The 17,313-nt window shown below is 33.0% G+C and overlaps 2 protein-coding genes across 3 annotated transcripts; both read right to left on the bottom strand.

The window, feature by feature from the left end:
- Positions 1–352: 352 nt before the first annotated feature.
- Positions 353–2,286, bottom strand: LOC141705479 (GDSL esterase/lipase At2g42990-like). The gene is made up of 3 exons (XM_074508410.1): positions 1,770–2,286; positions 1,017–1,512; positions 353–702 (listed from the first exon to the last, which is right to left on the bottom strand). Exons 1-3 carry the CDS (start codon positions 2,145–2,147, stop codon positions 509–511), a joined length of 1,068 nt encoding a protein of 355 aa, XP_074364511.1. The 5' UTR covers positions 2,148–2,286; the 3' UTR covers positions 353–508.
- A 1,969-nt stretch (positions 2,287–4,255) lies between these two features.
- LOC141706661 (protein-tyrosine-phosphatase IBR5-like) lies at positions 4,256–11,479 on the bottom strand. 2 transcript variants are annotated; one of them, XM_074509441.1, is made up of 5 exons: positions 11,110–11,479; positions 6,747–6,846; positions 6,219–6,276; positions 5,728–5,834; positions 4,256–4,848 (listed from the first exon to the last, which is right to left on the bottom strand). In XM_074509441.1, the coding sequence occupies exons 1-5, from the start codon at positions 11,335–11,337 to the stop codon at positions 4,583–4,585; spliced, it is 759 nt and encodes a 252-aa protein (XP_074365542.1). In that variant the 5' UTR covers positions 11,338–11,479; the 3' UTR covers positions 4,256–4,582. The 2 variants fall into 2 exon arrangements, with proteins under 2 accessions (XP_074365542.1, XP_074365541.1); XM_074509440.1 differs by lacking the exon at positions 11,110–11,479 and adding an exon at positions 7,969–8,314.
- Between the last annotated feature and the right edge of the window lie 5,834 nt (positions 11,480–17,313).

Genomic DNA, 17,313 nt, shown 5'->3' with positions numbered 1-17,313 from the left:
ATTTAGTACTAAAAATAATGATATTTACAATAGTTGTGAATTTATATACACGAATTCAAGTATATTCTGTAAATTAAAATTGTTAAAAATAATATTTATTAATTTATTTAATATATAATAATTAAAAAAAATATTAGTTACTCCGAAAAAAATTTCACCACCCCACCCACCGATTTCTGGCTCCGTCCCTAACGGTGGTTAACCGAACCATTAAAAACGGTTTTAGCAGTTTCAGTTTTTCTTGGTTTGGATTGTCGTGGTCCGGTCCAAATTCACGGTATGAAAGACTTTTTAGTGATACTCGGTTTTATTTTAGCAAATAAACACTTTTATAGACAAATTAGCACTGAAGAACACATCTTACACTGGCAATTAACTTCTTAAACAAATTTAATCACAGTTTTAGATGAAGAACGAGTATAGTCTATCACTTTTGTTGAGTACATGTGAGTGTTACTGTATTAGCCAGTAATTAGCAATGCCCGAGCTTAAGTAGAACCTAATTACATTACATAAACACATGAAGATAACGCTTCACAACATAATCTGCAATGATCTGGTTCGTTCTCTCCGACGGATGAAACGCGTCCCAGAACACATACGTATTCGCTTCGTCGCATGTATAAGGATTAAACTGATTGCAGAGATAGCTCATTTCATAATACCCCGTCGAACAGCAAGCATAGTTTGAAACTCTAAACCCTGTTCAGAACATAGTGTATCAGAGCACTTTCCGACGTTATTAGAAATGTTATTTTCAGAGCACTTTGAGCTAATATTTTCCGTTTGTCAGACGTGGATCATAACACTTTAATGTAAACTAGGGGAGAATAAATTTTATCGGTTTTGAATAATTATGTATAAAAATAGCGATTTTTAACCGAATGAATTTATTGCGATTCCCGTACGAATACGAGTTTAAGTCCCATCAGTCCATCACCACTTGTAACCTGACAAGGTTTGTATTCTACTGTGTTAATATTTGCAGAGATATTAAACTGGAAAAGAAAACGTACCATAGAGGGAAGGTCTTCTGATGAGACTGTAAAAAATCGAATACGCATCAGCGCAGATCATTTTTACCCCAGGAAGCTCCTGATTCAGCATTTTTACCAAGCTACTCAACTTGGCATTAAAGCTTCTGGAGACATTGTTGTAGCTTTCAATACATGAATCTCCAAACCCTCCTATTGCATATGTAGTTCTCTCCAGTGGTAAGCACCCCATTGGAGGAAGCCCTGTTATCGACATTTTCCGAGCTCCAAGTCCGTACAATTGTCTGAAAAAGTCCTCTGCAATGTTCAGAAGAAAATCTTGGTACTTGTCAACATTGTATTCTAATCTTCTCTTGTAGAGTGTGTAATAATTTTCGAGGAAATCGTTTGTGCCCAGACTGATTAAGTAGAGAGCTTCTTGTATAATTTTATCGCCTTTTTGCTCGCCTAAATAGCCTTTTAGTGTGGTCTGGTATTGTTTGAAGTAGTCCAGCTCTTTCCACAGAGGGATTACAGACTGCAGATTACAAAGAAAGCATGTCATTAGCTTAAACAAATACGATTCATCGTATAATTAGCTTAAAAGATACAATTCACCTTAATTACTATTTAAAAAATACAAGTTAATCACAAAATCTCAGACACTTTGTTCAAAATCTTTTGGTTGTTGCGGTTTACAGATTTTTATTGAAGCATGCATGTACCGAATCATAGCCATTTTTATGATTTCATCGACATTTTTACAAGACTAAATTGCGAGACAGGGAAGGTTACCAGAACATCAGAAGTAGCACTATCATAGCCCGTGCCAGCAGAGGCAAAGCAAACTCCCGTAGCAAAATCCGAAATGTTATAATCTGGATCCAAATACGCAGGCACAAGGGGCTTCAACCCAAAAGCCTCGGATATAAAATCAGGCGGAATTCGACCATTACAAAACCGGCCTGTTGCCTTACCTCCCATAAAATCGCGCCCATATGGCGGAAAATTACTCTTGAGAACAGTTAAAATATGATTATTGTTACCTGCATCAACCGAAGAGTCCCCGAACACAATCACTGCCGGGACTTTATCCGCTCCGGCAGTGATAAAAAGGACTAATGCACAGACCATCAGGCACTGGAGCTGCATGCTTAACACATTTACGTGCATTATGGTACTGCAGATAAATTATATTTTTCTTCAGAAATATGAACAGAAAGAGAGAACTAAACAACTAGTACCAGTTACTTGGATTATATACTGGTACAAATCAAAAACTGATATAGTTGTGGGCACAGAAGTTTGTTGAATCTATTTATGGCTAGTGAAATAGGACCAAGATATATTAATAGACTACATTATTGTTAGATCTGTTCAAGAATACATTGTTGGTAATTAATTATGATCCAGTTCGTTGCTAAACTGAATACTGATGGAGGTTTTGTTTCCTTATCGGAGTCCCGAGAAACGTATGCAATTCAACTTTTCTTGATGTAGCGGTATCTCACTCGACAGATTTAAAATTTGTCGAAAACAAGACGGGTGTACGAGTGTGTTAAACATATACAAATTATAAAAGAGAGGGAATCCTAAGAAACGTATACAATTCAACTTTTCTTGATGTAGCGATATCTCACTCGACAGATTTAAAATTTGTCGAAAACAAGACGGGTGTACGAGTGTGTTAAACATATACAAATTATAAAAGAGAGGGAATCCTAAGAAACGTATACAATTCAACTTTTCTTGATGTAGCGATATCTCACTCGACAGATTTAAAATTTGTCGAAAACAAGACGGGTGTACGAGTGTGTTAAACATATACAAATTATAAAAGAGAGGGAATCCTAAGAAACGTATACAATTCAACTTTTCTTGATGTAGCGATATCTCACTCGACAGATTCAAAATTTGTCGAAGACAAAACGGGTGTATGAGTGTGTTAAACGTATACAAATTATAAAATGGAGGGAGTCCTAAAAAACGTAAACAATTCAACTTTTCTTGATGTAGCGGTATCTCACCCGACAGATTCAAAATTCGTCGAAGACAAGACTTGTGTATGAGTGTGTTAAACGTATACAAACTATAAAACGGAGGGAGTCGTAAGAAACGTATACAATTTAACTTTTCTTGATGTAGCGGTATCTCACTAAACCGATTCAAAATTCTTTGAAGACAAGACGGTGTGTGAGTGTGTTATACGTATACAAATTATAAAAGGGAGGGGAGAATCGGAGAATCTTAAACCGGCATCAGTTTTCAAACTGATATAAATTATGAAATGCGTGTGAAGAAAATTTTATAAATTTCGTGCACGGTTGATTTGGTTAACCTAAAGAATGCGTCTAGGATCAAAGTTTGGATTGTTAAATTTGTAAATATTTAAAGAAGTGTAGCAAAGTTCAACTTATTTATAACTGAATTTTCAAAGATTTTGACTTTAAAAAGTTACTACTAATTTTGGATTTAGTTGCAGACTTACAGTATTATACTTCTTTTCTTTCTTTTTAAGCTAAATCATATAGGTGTAACTTTTAGTTACAAAGGTGTAAATAACACCGAAGCCAACCGTGTCAGAGGCATTCCAAATTCGTTACAAAATATGTTTCCAATAACGTGACGTGACATTTATATTTTAATTTGTTTATGCATATGAATGCACGCGGAATGCCATCTCATTATCAGAAAAATTACCAAATATGCCCTTTCTACATTAGTATTTAGGAACGGTTTTGGAAAGCGTTTTGGAGATTACACAGCAATATTAGTTCATGTAAAAAATTTAATTTTTTTTTTGCGAATAAAAAGCACGAAATTTAGGCTACAGCAACAGTTTTATAAGGTATAAAACATATATGTCATCAATATCCTTGGATATTAAATTTCTGATTAATATGAAAAATATAATGTGTTGAAGGCGTAGAATTAAAAGAAGTAAATAAAGAGAGTCCGAGTATTAAATTTACTGACATGTTTGGTGCAATGACATTCATACTGAAAAAGAGGAGATATTTAATTTACATGTTTGGTCAAAATTTTTGATCAAAGTCATGTCAAATTGACTAAAAAAACTACCGCAACTAAATTGGGACGAAAGGAGTTGTTTGATACTATATTAACACGAGTTGTTGTTTTAATGATTACTCCCTCTACTTTTAATATTTGACGTTTTAATTTTTGACACGGTGATTTGATTGTATATCTAAAATTAATATTTTTTATATTTTTTTCTTGTGCCAAAAATCAAAACGTCAAATAATAAAAAACTGAGGAAATAACTGACTAAGTTTAAAAATCATCATAAATGCTCGACGAACATAATATCAAAAAATGTATCAGTTCGGATCATATTCGACTCAAATCGCAATGTTTCGGGGATATTGGATTTTGTCACCCATTATATAATTCCCCTGATTCACAAAGTTTGCAAACCAGAGAACCAGAAACAAAACAAAAGAAGAGCACCAAAATCTAAACATTTTGTGCCATCTGATATTCAAGTTTTAGCTGTACAATCTATCCAAGTTTGAAACCAACTGTCTACTGATAAGCATTAGAAACATTTTCAAGAACAATCAATAGACAAACTACTATTTGATGCCTTAACATGGAGGAAAGGCCCCGTTGTTCCGGATATTGGCTGCTCCAAAAGTGAACTGTTGCGGGATTTCTGAAGTTGGACTGGTGAAAATGGAGGGTGTTCCAGCATTACCAAAAGCGGGTAAAGCAGCCCCGTCGTTAGGTTTTTCAAAGCCAAAATTGAAAGCTGGGGCAACTGAAGAAGATGAGAAGACTGGGAAAGTTGGACCGTTATTCTCAATATTCCCGAAGATCTTCCGCTCAAAATCCTGCAGTTGCTGATACAGAGCTACAATTTGTAAAAGAAAAGATGGATTCAGATATAAGACACTTGTTGGTTGTAACTGGAAAACATAAAAAATTGGCAAACCTATTAGAAACAAAAAAATAAAAACTGACATGCAAATGCAAATTTGCTCTTTGGATAAGCAACTCTCAACTCCACCCAACTATCAAGCTTCAAGCATAAATGAGAAGTGGAACACAATTTTTAGCCGAAAACCTAATCCCAAAATCAAGAGTAACGTGCCCTATTATACGGTAATGAAACTATAATTTTTTTAACCTAGAAATTACCTAAGTCCCACAACACGAGACTCACTTATAATAATCTGTCCCTAAAAAAATAATTTATAATTTTTTTGTGAACATTAATATCTTCAACACTAATATGTCAATAATACCAATTTATCATAACAATCAGTTGTTTTACTAATTGTAAACCAAATTTAGCAAATAAAGAGCTCTTGTATAACAAAAAGAACACTATTTTTGTAATAGCACTAAATTTATCCGATTGAAATAAGAACTTCACTCATGTCCATTATACTGGCAGCAAAGATAATTCTTATAATTAGAACGCTATCCAAAAGAATACTCTCTTGTGTAACAAAAAATATACTTCTTTTAATCAGCTTTAAACTTAATAAGAACCTTACTCATGCTCCATTGCACTAGCCGGCAAAGTGTTATTTTTATAATTAAAATACTACCTGAAACAAGTACCATTTCTACCAAATCCTCCTCGGCAGTCAATAGTTTATTTAAGTGGAAAATAAAAAATTTGGCCAATGAATACAATGCCAATTAAAATCTTCCTTATATATGAGCAACCAACTGATGACCAGTTCATGGTAATAGAGAGTCAAAAGATAGGACATTTACAGACCTTGATTTATTTCAACTGAAGGTCTGCGCTCCTTTACCCACTGATAGCTCTGACCAAGCCTCCACCCTTTGCTCTTCATTAAGTAAGCTACCACAACAGCTGGAGATCTGTCAAAAATCCACACCATAAACTTCTTTTCTATACAATTTATCGGGTGTATATTAGCTACCAAGATATACCAAATCACTTGGTTCATGAATATTATAAAGAGATGTACATTTCCTACTGTAACACCATTAACTCTTTAGATATAGCTAGTCAAGTAGCAAACTTTCGGCAAATAGTAGATATCCAATATAGCAACCAAACTCAAAGTCACGTTTCATCCAATATTGTAGTATGACGAAGTGACATAACAGGGATATAGTATTGACAATGCACACACAGACATTTTCTCAAAAAACACATTTTCTCAAAAAACACATACATAAAAATTAAGAAGGCGGCTTCCACAACATGTTACCAAAAGAATACAGTTCAGTTAACATTACCTATTTTTTCCTGACATGCAGTGCACAAGAACACGAGCCCTGTCCTTTTCGCATTGCTCTGCACAATGAAACGGTAGGTGTTAGGTGTTTCCTGCAAATAATATCGGATTTCATTTTCTACTTATCTGCAAAGAGTGATCTGAATATATTACACGTATATTTTGTCATTCTTTACTATGGTTTCTGTTTACATTTAATTTGCATGTATTTTTATATTAAAAGACATGAGGATTAATTTATTTTTCTTTATCATATGTGAATGATATCAGAGAAAAAGAAAAAATTATGAAGGACCCTTTTGTTATGCATAGGTGACTACTACAGGAGCGGATTAGTAGCCATATGCGACTATTTTGACAATAACTTTGAGACCGACTGAGTAATAGATGCCATGTAAAAAAACTGAGCCAAAATATTATGAACATTACCCACTATGAGGGGCTTAATTTAAGAAATCATAGCCTCCTGTCCCCCCAAATTAATCTCAAGCTATCAATTAGTCCATAAAAAAGGTGTGAAGCTGCATACCTAGAAAATTCACTGCATCATCAAATGGTATACTTTGTTCATCTTGGAGGCAGTGATAAGTAAACGTGTTCTTGTACAAATTCTGGCAAGCAGGCACCGTCTGCAACAGAACAGAAACATGGTAAATTATAACACACAACCACTATTTTCCCTGTTTCAAATATAACAAGGTAAAATCATTGTGTCTCGTAAGATAGATGAGAGATCTCCAAGGTCAATAGCGAGAACAAGAACCATAACACAACTGTACAGTAATAACTACCTAATCTCCTGGTGACATGTGCATTATGAAATCAACTCTATTAACAATTGGGCCTTGTACTTGATGAGAACTTTCTTTTAATGTTAAAGGCAATTCATACTCTGCACATACATACTTTTGACCTTTTATTTAAATGTTATGCATCCAAGCTTGTATTTTTATTCAGGAAAATAACTAGATGCGCTATTTCTTTCACAGTTCGAAAAATAAATCACCAAATGGCAAGAAAACTTTATTACAAACTTCTAAAATATTAAAAAATATATATATATATATATATATATAATTTGTTACATAAAATTAGTACTTTGCTTTTCGGTACATAGCATAGTTACTGAACTGCAATGTCTAATACAATATGTGAAACACAATCATACTATCTGGGATTTTACAAATGACACAAGGATAAGTTGGGTAACCCCAAGTGTTCCTGCTTTCAGTCTAATACTCTTTCCACAAATTGCAAGTCTGCAACCCACTGGACAGATCAAAATGTCAACACATCTCAAATTCAGAAGCAAGATAATGTAATTAACTGTCACCTGCCCAAAAAAAACTCGGCCAACAAAAAGTAGCCATCTTAAACACACAAAACGGGACAAACACAGTTAACGTACCCTATAAAGAATCTGCTAAAGGGCAAAGGCCAGTAAACAAGTACTAGACCAGTCCACAAAATCACCATCCACGGATAAAGAAACACATAAATTTCGATACAATATAAATCAAGGGCTACTAAGTCGGGGGTCTTTTCGGAAACAACCTCACCATTCCTAATAATAAAGGTAACAAGCAGTAAACAATCATGGGTGTGTTTGGTTTATATCATCCAGCTTATTAATAATATAATCTCACTTTATCAGAATCAACATAACTTCTTAAATCTTGATATAAAAATCTAATTTAAAAAATAATTAAATAATCAAAATTGATATAAAAATATAAATAAAGAATGCTCACATTCAAGATATGAAAAATCCCTTGAATCTTAAGAAGTGAAAGGCGCGAGGAGTTGTCATAGCTACCAAGATAAAGAAACCCCGGCAAGATCTCTGAAGGAAAAGCACTGAGTTGCAAAGAACTTTGCTGCACAGCAGCATCACACATACGATGGCCACAAACACCACAAGTTTCTTCTTTTTTGTGGTAGTGGGCGCATACCCCACAAGGGTGCTCTCGCTCTCGCTTCCTCATTGATTATTTGTTCCACACACACCAACACTACTGTTTAATTTATAGATTCACGTAATCTATGGTGTCTGTCTATATAGGCGCGGCGACGATGACTCTTACTCACGGCTCACAATGGTATATTAGTTGGATTTTGAATCAATAGGGTTGTGGAAAGGGGTTTGGGCTTTGCTAAAATATCTATCGTTTTTCCAATATTAATTTGTTAATCAAGAGGCTAAAATATGGGTTTATTAATAAAAATCTATAATCGTGCTATCAAAAACATTGTAAATATCTATTTTTGATTAAATTAAACTTTTATTTTATAATCCAGTTTAATTTATTATCTCTAATTAAAAATAATATACTATAATATCATATGATTTGTAATTAATTTGGAGTAAAAAAATTAAAATATAATTTAACAAAAATTTCAATTAATTTTTAGTTAAATTGGTATAAACTGGAATCAACTAATATAAAGATTTATCTATTCACATACTTGTTTGCTTCGAATTGTCATCAAATCAAGTTACTTAAATACATATATATGCATATAATTTACAGAATAAAAAATAATTAGTTAAGTCTTTATTAAGACAATGTACAACGAAAATTTACAATCAATTAATTGAATAATATAATATTCTCTCATCTAGCTGCTCTACCATATTTTCCAAAAAACCCTTATATTTGTACTAATAGTTTAAGGATACGGTTTATTCTTGATTAATTTTCATGTTTAATAAAACTCTCTCTTTACTTAGAATTTTTTACCAAATTATTAGGTTCCTTTCTACCCATAAATTGGCTTTGTTTCTCTCTCTTTGTGAGAATTTAGTTATTTAATATTCGGGACGTAATCTACGAGATTATTATTATATTGATTCATTAATATGGATAACATGCTACCTTTGGGTATGGTCAATTGTTTAGTATTCTTCACGACTACTACATATTGTCAGATCGTCTCTCTACAAACTTGAGTGATATGAGCCTACGGCGATATGACAGATGCGACATATTACGGATGTAAACGACCCGAGCCGAGCTTTGTCCTTAATGAGCCGAACCAAGCTTTTTTATCGCACAAAAATTTTGTTCAAGCTCGTTAACGAACCGAGCCGAATTCGGGGCTTCTATCGAACAAAAACGAGTCGAGCCAAACTCGAGCCCTTAGAAAAGCTCATGAACAGTAACATTTAAATTTTAAAGAAATGATTGGAACCAACTTCGACCAACTTATTATCAATTTTGAGACAACTGAAACTCAAATTTTAATCTATTAGCCTCAAATAACTTAAAAGATTTGTGTATTAAATATTTGGGAGTAATTTTTAACTTAAAATGTTAGGAATTTTTTAAAAATTAGGATATATTTATGTTTTTTCGAGTTTTAACGAGTCGGGCCGAACTCGAGCCGCATATGCTAAAACTCTTCTCAAACTCGTTAAACTTATCGCACATATTTTCGAGCTCGAGCTCGAACTCGAGTTCTTAACGAACCAAGCCGAACCGAGCCAAACTTGAGCTTGCTCACGAACAACTCAGTTTAATGGCAAATATGTCCCACAGTGTAAGATCTGCAGTTAAACCTCTTTAAAGTAATAGGGTTGAGACCTAGAAAAAATATTACTTTAGCAAGTTTATTACTTTATCGGGAGTAAAAATACATTGTCCATTATGTTGGGACCGGAAAAAAATATTATTTTAACGAGATTATTACTTTATCGATTATTACTTAATCAAGGTTCAACTGTACTATAAGATCATAGTTTTAATGAAGGAAACCCTAATTTGATTTACTTTACTACATATTATATTTAAGAGAACGATATAATAAATTTGTGTAAATTTAATTTTCACAAAAAAGGAACATGTTCAACAAAAAGGTTGTTATACGAATTAGGTTTCTAATAAATTAAGTATTTTTAATTTAATTCAATACATAATTCGACTTTGGACATAACTAATATCATATTTGTAATTTGAATCGAGTTCTTCACAAATCCCCCAAGCTCAAATTCAATTCGAAAGATCCAGTTTAGTTCAAATTTGTGTACAAATAGAGTTTGCTTTCATTTAGTAAAATAAATTGAGTATTTCTTAAGATTAATTAAAATCGACTTCAACTTTTTATAATTACACTATAACCTCTATATAATAAATAATGTTGGGACAAGATTTTATCATTTTATAGAGATATTAATTACTCCATACATTTTTAATTATTAATATAAAGAATGAATCTTAATTAATTCTATAAAAAATAATTTTATATCAAATTTATCGAACTAGTAACATTCATGTACTAAATTTACTAAATTCTACATATTTTTGTACAACTAATAAGTGTTGTTCATCATTTTTAGTAATTAAATATATCGTATAACACTTTATGTATTTAATGTACAATAAAAACAGTAAATTAAATTACTACTACCAAATATGCAAGCCACAACTCCACATATACAAAGGGCTAGTATGTTTGGGTCTAGTATGTTCAGGTCTTTTCGGAAAAAACCCATCTTCATCCCAACTAATAATAGACCCTAGAGAGTAGTCCTAGGAGGTCTTTTCGGAGACAACCTCTCTCCAATCCCACTATTCATTCCTACTAATAATTAAATGGAGGTCTTTTCGGAAACAACCTCCCTCCAATCCCACTATTCATTCCTACTAATAATTAAACGGAGGTCTTTTCGGAAACAACCTCCCCACAATCCCGCTATTCATTCCTACTAATAATTAAACCGTAAAGAGTAATATACAATCAAGGGTGTGTTTGGTTCATATCATTCAACTTATCACAATCTATATAAACACATAACATACATAAGGCATGCAAACAATCAACAACTTCTTCAATCTTGATAAAAAAATATCATAATAAAATCAATATATACAAATATATATATATATACTGACATTTAAGACGCGAGAAATCCCTTGAGTCTTGAGAAGCTCAGAGCGAGAAGCGTTGTCATAGCTACCAAGAAAAAGAAACTCGGGGAGAATCTGAGAAGGAAAAGCACTGAGTTGCGCAGCAGATTGGTGCGCATCAGGCACGCGATGGCCACAAATACCACAAGTGTCTTGTTGGCTGTGGTAGTGGCCACATACTCCACAAGCGTTTTCTCGCTCTCGCTTCCTCATTGATTTGTTTGTTTGTTTAACAGAAGCTGCTAATGATTAGTAGCTGTGTGAGTGATTTTATAGATTTACGTAATCTATGGTGAGTGTGTTTATATATGGTATGGTGATAATGATTAGTATTTGTGGGTCTCTATCAAATTGGGTTTTTGTGAAGTAGGTTTGGGGCTTTGGGCCTCCTTGAATATGCTAATAAGTGGCTAATAGTTGTTTGGCCGCAAAATATCTAAACCAAACACATCCGATATAGGGTAATTCGGGTCTTAATTAGGTCGGATGAACCGGCTCGTTTATCATTTCGTATAAATAGTGCGGAAGGAAAATGAAACTTAATCGAGTCAAAATATATGTCCGAACTCGATTTTGCAACCTTGAGTTTAATATAGAGATGCACAAAAGGTCCACCGGGCCTTAAAAAGCCCGGGTTTTGATCGGACTGGGCTTTTCGGGCTTTAATTTTGACCGGGCTGGGCCGGGCCGGACTTTCCGGAAATGTCAAAGCCCGTTTGGGCCCTCGAGGCGGGCCTAACCGGGCTTTTTTTCGGACCGAATCAGATTGGGCCGGGTTTTTTTATAATTTAAATCTGATCGAGTATTATTAGAGATTCCGAATAATACATGTGTTAGCAACTAGATCATCATAAAAATGTATTAGTTTACATGGAATATTTTATGAAAACATTACTTCGTTGAAAACATTTAAGTTCGGCAAAAAATAAACATGTTTATATAATATCTTTTATCATTGTTATGATAACAATGATATCCAAATATTCATAACAATGATATCCAAATATATATAGTGTACTTATTATATCTTCTTTCATTATTTATACAACGAAGTATATAAATAATATTATTAATCACAAATATGTAAATATATATGTGTTTAAAGTATTATTTATATTTATAGTAAATGTGAATTTATAAAAATATATTAAAATAATCAGATTATAACCGGACTTTTTCGGGCTTTTAATCGGGTCGGGCCGGGCCGAAACCCGGGCTTTTAACCGAGTCGAGCCGGGTCGGGTTTTGCCTAAAAATATAGGGTCCGTCGAGGCCCGAAGCCCGGGCCGGGCTTGACCGGGCCGGGTTTGACCGGGTTTTGACCAGATCGGGCCGGGTCAGATTTTCGGGTCCGGACTTTTTGTGCATCTCTAGTTTAATAAGCCAAACCGAGCTGAGTTGGGCGAGCTCACGAGTTTTGAACTTTATTTATTTATTTTTGCTAAATGAGTATTAATGTACGCAGACTCCATCGCTATAGTTTATTCTTAAAGAATTGATAGGTTGTTTTGTGAATAGCCCTGAATAGCCCTAATTTAGTACATAGACAAAATAATACCACAACCTAGGAAATATAAATGGAACTTGGTCCAACATACAAGTTTGAAAATCGGTGAGTTACACAAATGTAATCTATATATAAATAATAATATTGGGTGTGTCTATATATATATAATTCATAATAATTAATTTAATATATGTAATATTATTAAGATTTTGTTCGATTTGTATTCGGTTTAAAAAATTTATAAACCAAACTGTAAACATATTATTGGTTCGGTTTTCATTCGATTCGATTTGTAATTGGTGCAATTATTAAAGTCAAAGATGCGAATACATGTGTTTTTTGCAGTTACATGTATTTTTTGCGGTTTCAGTTTCGATTTTGATTTTTAATTCCGTTTTACTCATTCATACAACCGACCTTAGACACACAACAACTAATAATATTTTATAAGTATACATGAATCTCTACAACCGAACCAGTTGAAAATCATGAGACTTAGCATCAACTACTCAAATACGACATTTCCAATTAGCATTGTCTAATGTCATATCACCCTGTGAAATTCAAAACCGCCATATCCCAACTCAGTTGATCGTGTCATGTCCTACGCGGTCTATCTCTCTTACTCTTTCCCCGACCAAAATATATCTCCAGTTTCTAAAATCGAAAATCGCAATCGCCGGTTCAGATTCAGTTTTAGTTTAAATGTATTGGTTCGATTATTATCGGCTCGATATCAGTTACAAAATGGACGAAAATGAGAATAAACAGTAATATATACATGAGATAATTACACTAAAAAAATTATCGTCATGAGAAATACTAAAATTTGTTATGTTATGTGACTTCTTAGTTGCTTATAATGATATTGAATACCGGTGAATAAATATATTTATCAATGACTTGATTTTTATGACTCAATGGCTACCGAGCCGGTGAATATCATAGACCGGGCTCAGGCTCAATTTTTGCTTAGTAACGGGCAAGACCCATTATATCTATAATATATATATTTTTTAAATCATTTATGATATATATTATATATGTAGAATTTATATTTATTTATTATTAATAATAATATTATTATCGTTAATTACGTATCAACATTTTTCTTTTTACATACTTGTGATGTAATTGAGTTTGACGAGTTTAGAATAGCCCGTTTAACCACTATTATTTTTTTTCTTATAAATTCATAGTTATTTAAAAGTAAAAAATTATAAGTTAAAAGTGAAATATTCAGTTGATATAATTTTATTGAGTTGTACATACGAATGAAAATATTATTTTTTAACAAATAAAATTAATAAATATTAAGTTTAGTGGACTCTTGACAATTGCTAGCTTTTAACTATTTTTTAACATTAAGTTATTTTTGACTTAATATACAAGCAAATAATTTTAATTTAAGGTTAAAAATCAGTATTGTATGAGGTTTACTTCAGCCCAACAACCTCTACTTCAAAGTATAATTGCGAAGCATAATGTTTAGAAACCCGTATAGAATCATGAAACTCTTGTAGAGTCATCACGATGATTCATGATCAAAATTGACATAATCATGAGAGTTCAACAATTCAGTAAAAGATATAATGATAAGTATATTATCCTTTATACCAACAATCGAGTAGTTCAAGGTCGAACAATGCTCCTGTCTACCAATAAAGTCAATATACTTGTACAAATAAAAGTTCAAATAACATTTTTACCAAACATATGATATAACTGAGTTCAAAAAATATTATTTAACTATCGTATGTTATATCTAATTGTATAAACCACCACTGAGCCAAATTTCATATCTATATGTTTGTATGGCTTGTGTTACTCAGTTTAAAATATTAATTTATCGAAAAATGTGGGTTCTAAACCCACAAGATCAAATTCATTTTGAATAGACGATCGGCGCACGTAATGAATACCACTTTAAATTCTCTACGTAAGTACTTTCCGATGTTTGCATATATAATCAAAATTATTAAAGTATAAATGAAATATGACTGTTTCGTTAAGAGTGAAAATTTTATAAAATACTCTTTAGTCTCACATTAAAATGAAAAAGATGTAATTTTTTTTCATGCGAGATCCAGAGTATACAGTTCGAGGTAGAGAAGTGATTGTTTAATTATTGGATGAACTGTCCTTGAATAGGGATGAAGTGAAGTTGTTGAAAAATAAAGTCGAAGGTGTCGAGACAATGCATAATTATGATCATGAATGTTCGAGGAAACTACAAAATATGGAAGAGCAAATGCAGAAAATAAGTGGAAAGTTGAAGCTTGCAGTTTGATTTTCATATGTAACATGTATGATGTATGTTCTATGTTGTAACTTGGTTGTTCAAAAACTGAAATGAATATTGAAATGGAATGAATATGTTATGGTGTGTAACTTTGTTCTTGCTCGATTTATATTAAATAGTATGTAAAAGGAAGATATATTGTGCAAAACGGTAGAAGAAACAGTTGAAAATAGGTAGAGAAAATAATTACAAAATACGTATATTAACATTGTGCCTTACAATCAACCAAATTCAAATGATAAATTACATAGTTCTGATAAGCTTGATAAAACAACAAAAAGATGTGTAAATTGTCCCCACTAGATAATTACATAGTTCTAAATGACAAAATACATAATGATAAGTAATTAAAGGTTTTTTTGGGCTTTTAAACCCTTGACAACCTTGACCTTCCTGACTTGAAACTTTGTCCTGACTTTACTAGTCCCATGTGCAGCTGGTAGGGCTGTGCATTCGGTTAACCGAAACCGAATTTTTTTTCGGTTAACCGAAACCGAAATATTGTAAAAACCCTGCCGAAAACCGAACCAAAATTTATTCGGTTTAAAACCGAAACCGAAATAAATAAACCGGTTATTACCGAAACCGAAATAAATAAACCGAATTTCAAAATAAAAGGCTAAATTTATCCAAAAATAATTAGAGAATTTAAGTTTACAAGCAGCAATTTCAAACAAACAGAATTATAAGTTTTTGATACTTCATAACATCAGTTTGCATTCAAAACAAATACAACTTGGCTAATATAAAATGAGTCTGAAAATTGAAATATAAGAATATCTCAAATTTAAATGCTTGGCACTTGGCAGCAGTTGGCACTTGGCAGATGATGTGATGAAACATTGAAACTGGAATCTGCAAGACTGCTACTCAGTCCAAATTCCAGACTCCAGAGAACCAGACTCCACATGTTGCATTGCTCCAGTGCTCCTGGCCTCCTGGTCCTGGCTCCTGCAATGCTACAACTGCAAGTCTGCACTTGGATAAAAATATAAAGAATTAGATCTTACAACATACTCATTACTCAGGTGTGAATTATCTTTAATAAGCTAGCTACTGCCTACTGGATTGTATTCTGATCCACCACCCAAAAATGCTTGTCAGAAAGTCAGTTCACAATTCAAACACAGAAGCTAACCAATATTTATGCTATAATAAAGATGTAAATACACCTGGGGCTGGGGGTATAAAGTCAGTTCACTTTTTCCCTAACAGAAAATATAACATATTTGCAGACTGCAGTGTTACACAAACAAATGGGTGTAAAGCTGGGGCTTCCATCAACATTACCCATCTTAAGATGTTTTTTATACCTAGGATCTTGTGTATCATACCTACTAAATGCTCTCTCATATTTTTCCGCCACATCTAGCATTTCATATGTTGAATTCCATCTAGTATCAACATCAAGAATCAAAGATCTTTTAGTCTCAATTTTCTCATATTTTGCACATTCCATAAACACTACCTCTCTCGCTGGTGATTGTCTAACATACTTAACGGCATTTCTCACCTTATTAATTGATCCGTCAAATAAACCCAATCCATCTTTAACAATTAGATTTAAAATGTGAGCAACACACCTTAAATGCAAATGTTCCCCATTCAAGACACTAGTATCCCAATTACCAATTCTCTCTTTTAATTTTGTCAAAGCTACATCATTAGAACTTGCATTATCTACCGTGATGGATAACACCCTAATAATTCCCCACTCCACTAAACACTCCTCAATTGCCATAGCAATTGCCTTACCTTTATGACTAACAATTGGACAAAAGTTTAGTATTCTCTTATGCAACTTCCAATCTTTGTCAATAAAATGTGCGGTTAAACACATATAATTAATCCTTTGATTAGAAGTCCATGTGTCCGTAGTTAGACAAAGACGTTGGGTTGATTCAAGCAATGATTTTTTAAACTCATTTCTTTTAAGAGAATACATCCCATAACAATCACGTGCAACCGTCCATCTAGATGGAATTTGAAACATTGGTTGCACGGTAGCCATAAATTCTTTAAAGCCCAAACCCTCCCCAAACCTAAATGGTAACTCATCAACAATAATCATCTTTATATATTTCTCTTTAGCCAAATCTTTGTCCAAAATCCAACTACCCAAAGTAGTGTTTCCCCCATCTTTATTAGTTTGAAAAGCTAATTTCATTTGACGACCTTCAACATTGTATGACTTGCAAGACTTTAAATGATTACGCAAACTACTAGTACCATTTCTTGAAGTATTTGCACTTAAATCTTTAGCACAATACTTACACTTACCTTTAACAATTACTCCATTTTCATCTTTAATTTTCTCGTAATGTTCCCAAACATCACTTCGAGATTCCATTCCCTTTCTCTTTCTCGGATTCGAAGCCAC

Source organism: Apium graveolens, chromosome 2 (assembly GCF_009905375.1).
Source record: "Apium graveolens cultivar Ventura chromosome 2, ASM990537v1, whole genome shotgun sequence".
Taxonomy (NCBI): domain Eukaryota; kingdom Viridiplantae; phylum Streptophyta; class Magnoliopsida; order Apiales; family Apiaceae; genus Apium; species Apium graveolens.
This window is presented reverse-complemented; position numbering and strand designations above follow the sequence as displayed.

Bases quoted from the DNA above. Each gene is read 5' to 3' on its own strand.
- LOC141705479 (XM_074508410.1), bottom strand. From the start codon at position 2,147: ATGCACGTAAATGTGTTAAGCATGCAGCTCCAGTGCCTGATGGTCTGT. The intron at 1,513-1,769 runs GTAACCTTCCCT...TGTAATCTGCAG, and splicing joins GTGCTACTTCTGATGTTCTG to TCTGTAATCCCTCTGTGGAA. The intron at 703-1,016 runs GTACGTTTTCTT...TGTTCTGAACAG, and splicing joins CAGAAGACCTTCCCTCTATG to GGTTTAGAGTTTCAAACTAT.
- LOC141706661 (XM_074509440.1), bottom strand. From the start codon at position 8,202: ATGAGGAAGCGAGAGCGAGAGCACCCTTGTGGGGTATGCGCCCACTAC. The intron at 6,847-7,968 runs GTGAGCATTCTT...GTTCTGTTGCAG, and splicing joins GGATTTTTCATATCTTGAAT to ACGGTGCCTGCTTGCCAGAA. The intron at 4,849-5,727 runs GTCTGTAAATGT...TACAAATTGTAG, and splicing joins TTCAGTTGAAATAAATCAAG to CTCTGTATCAGCAACTGCAG.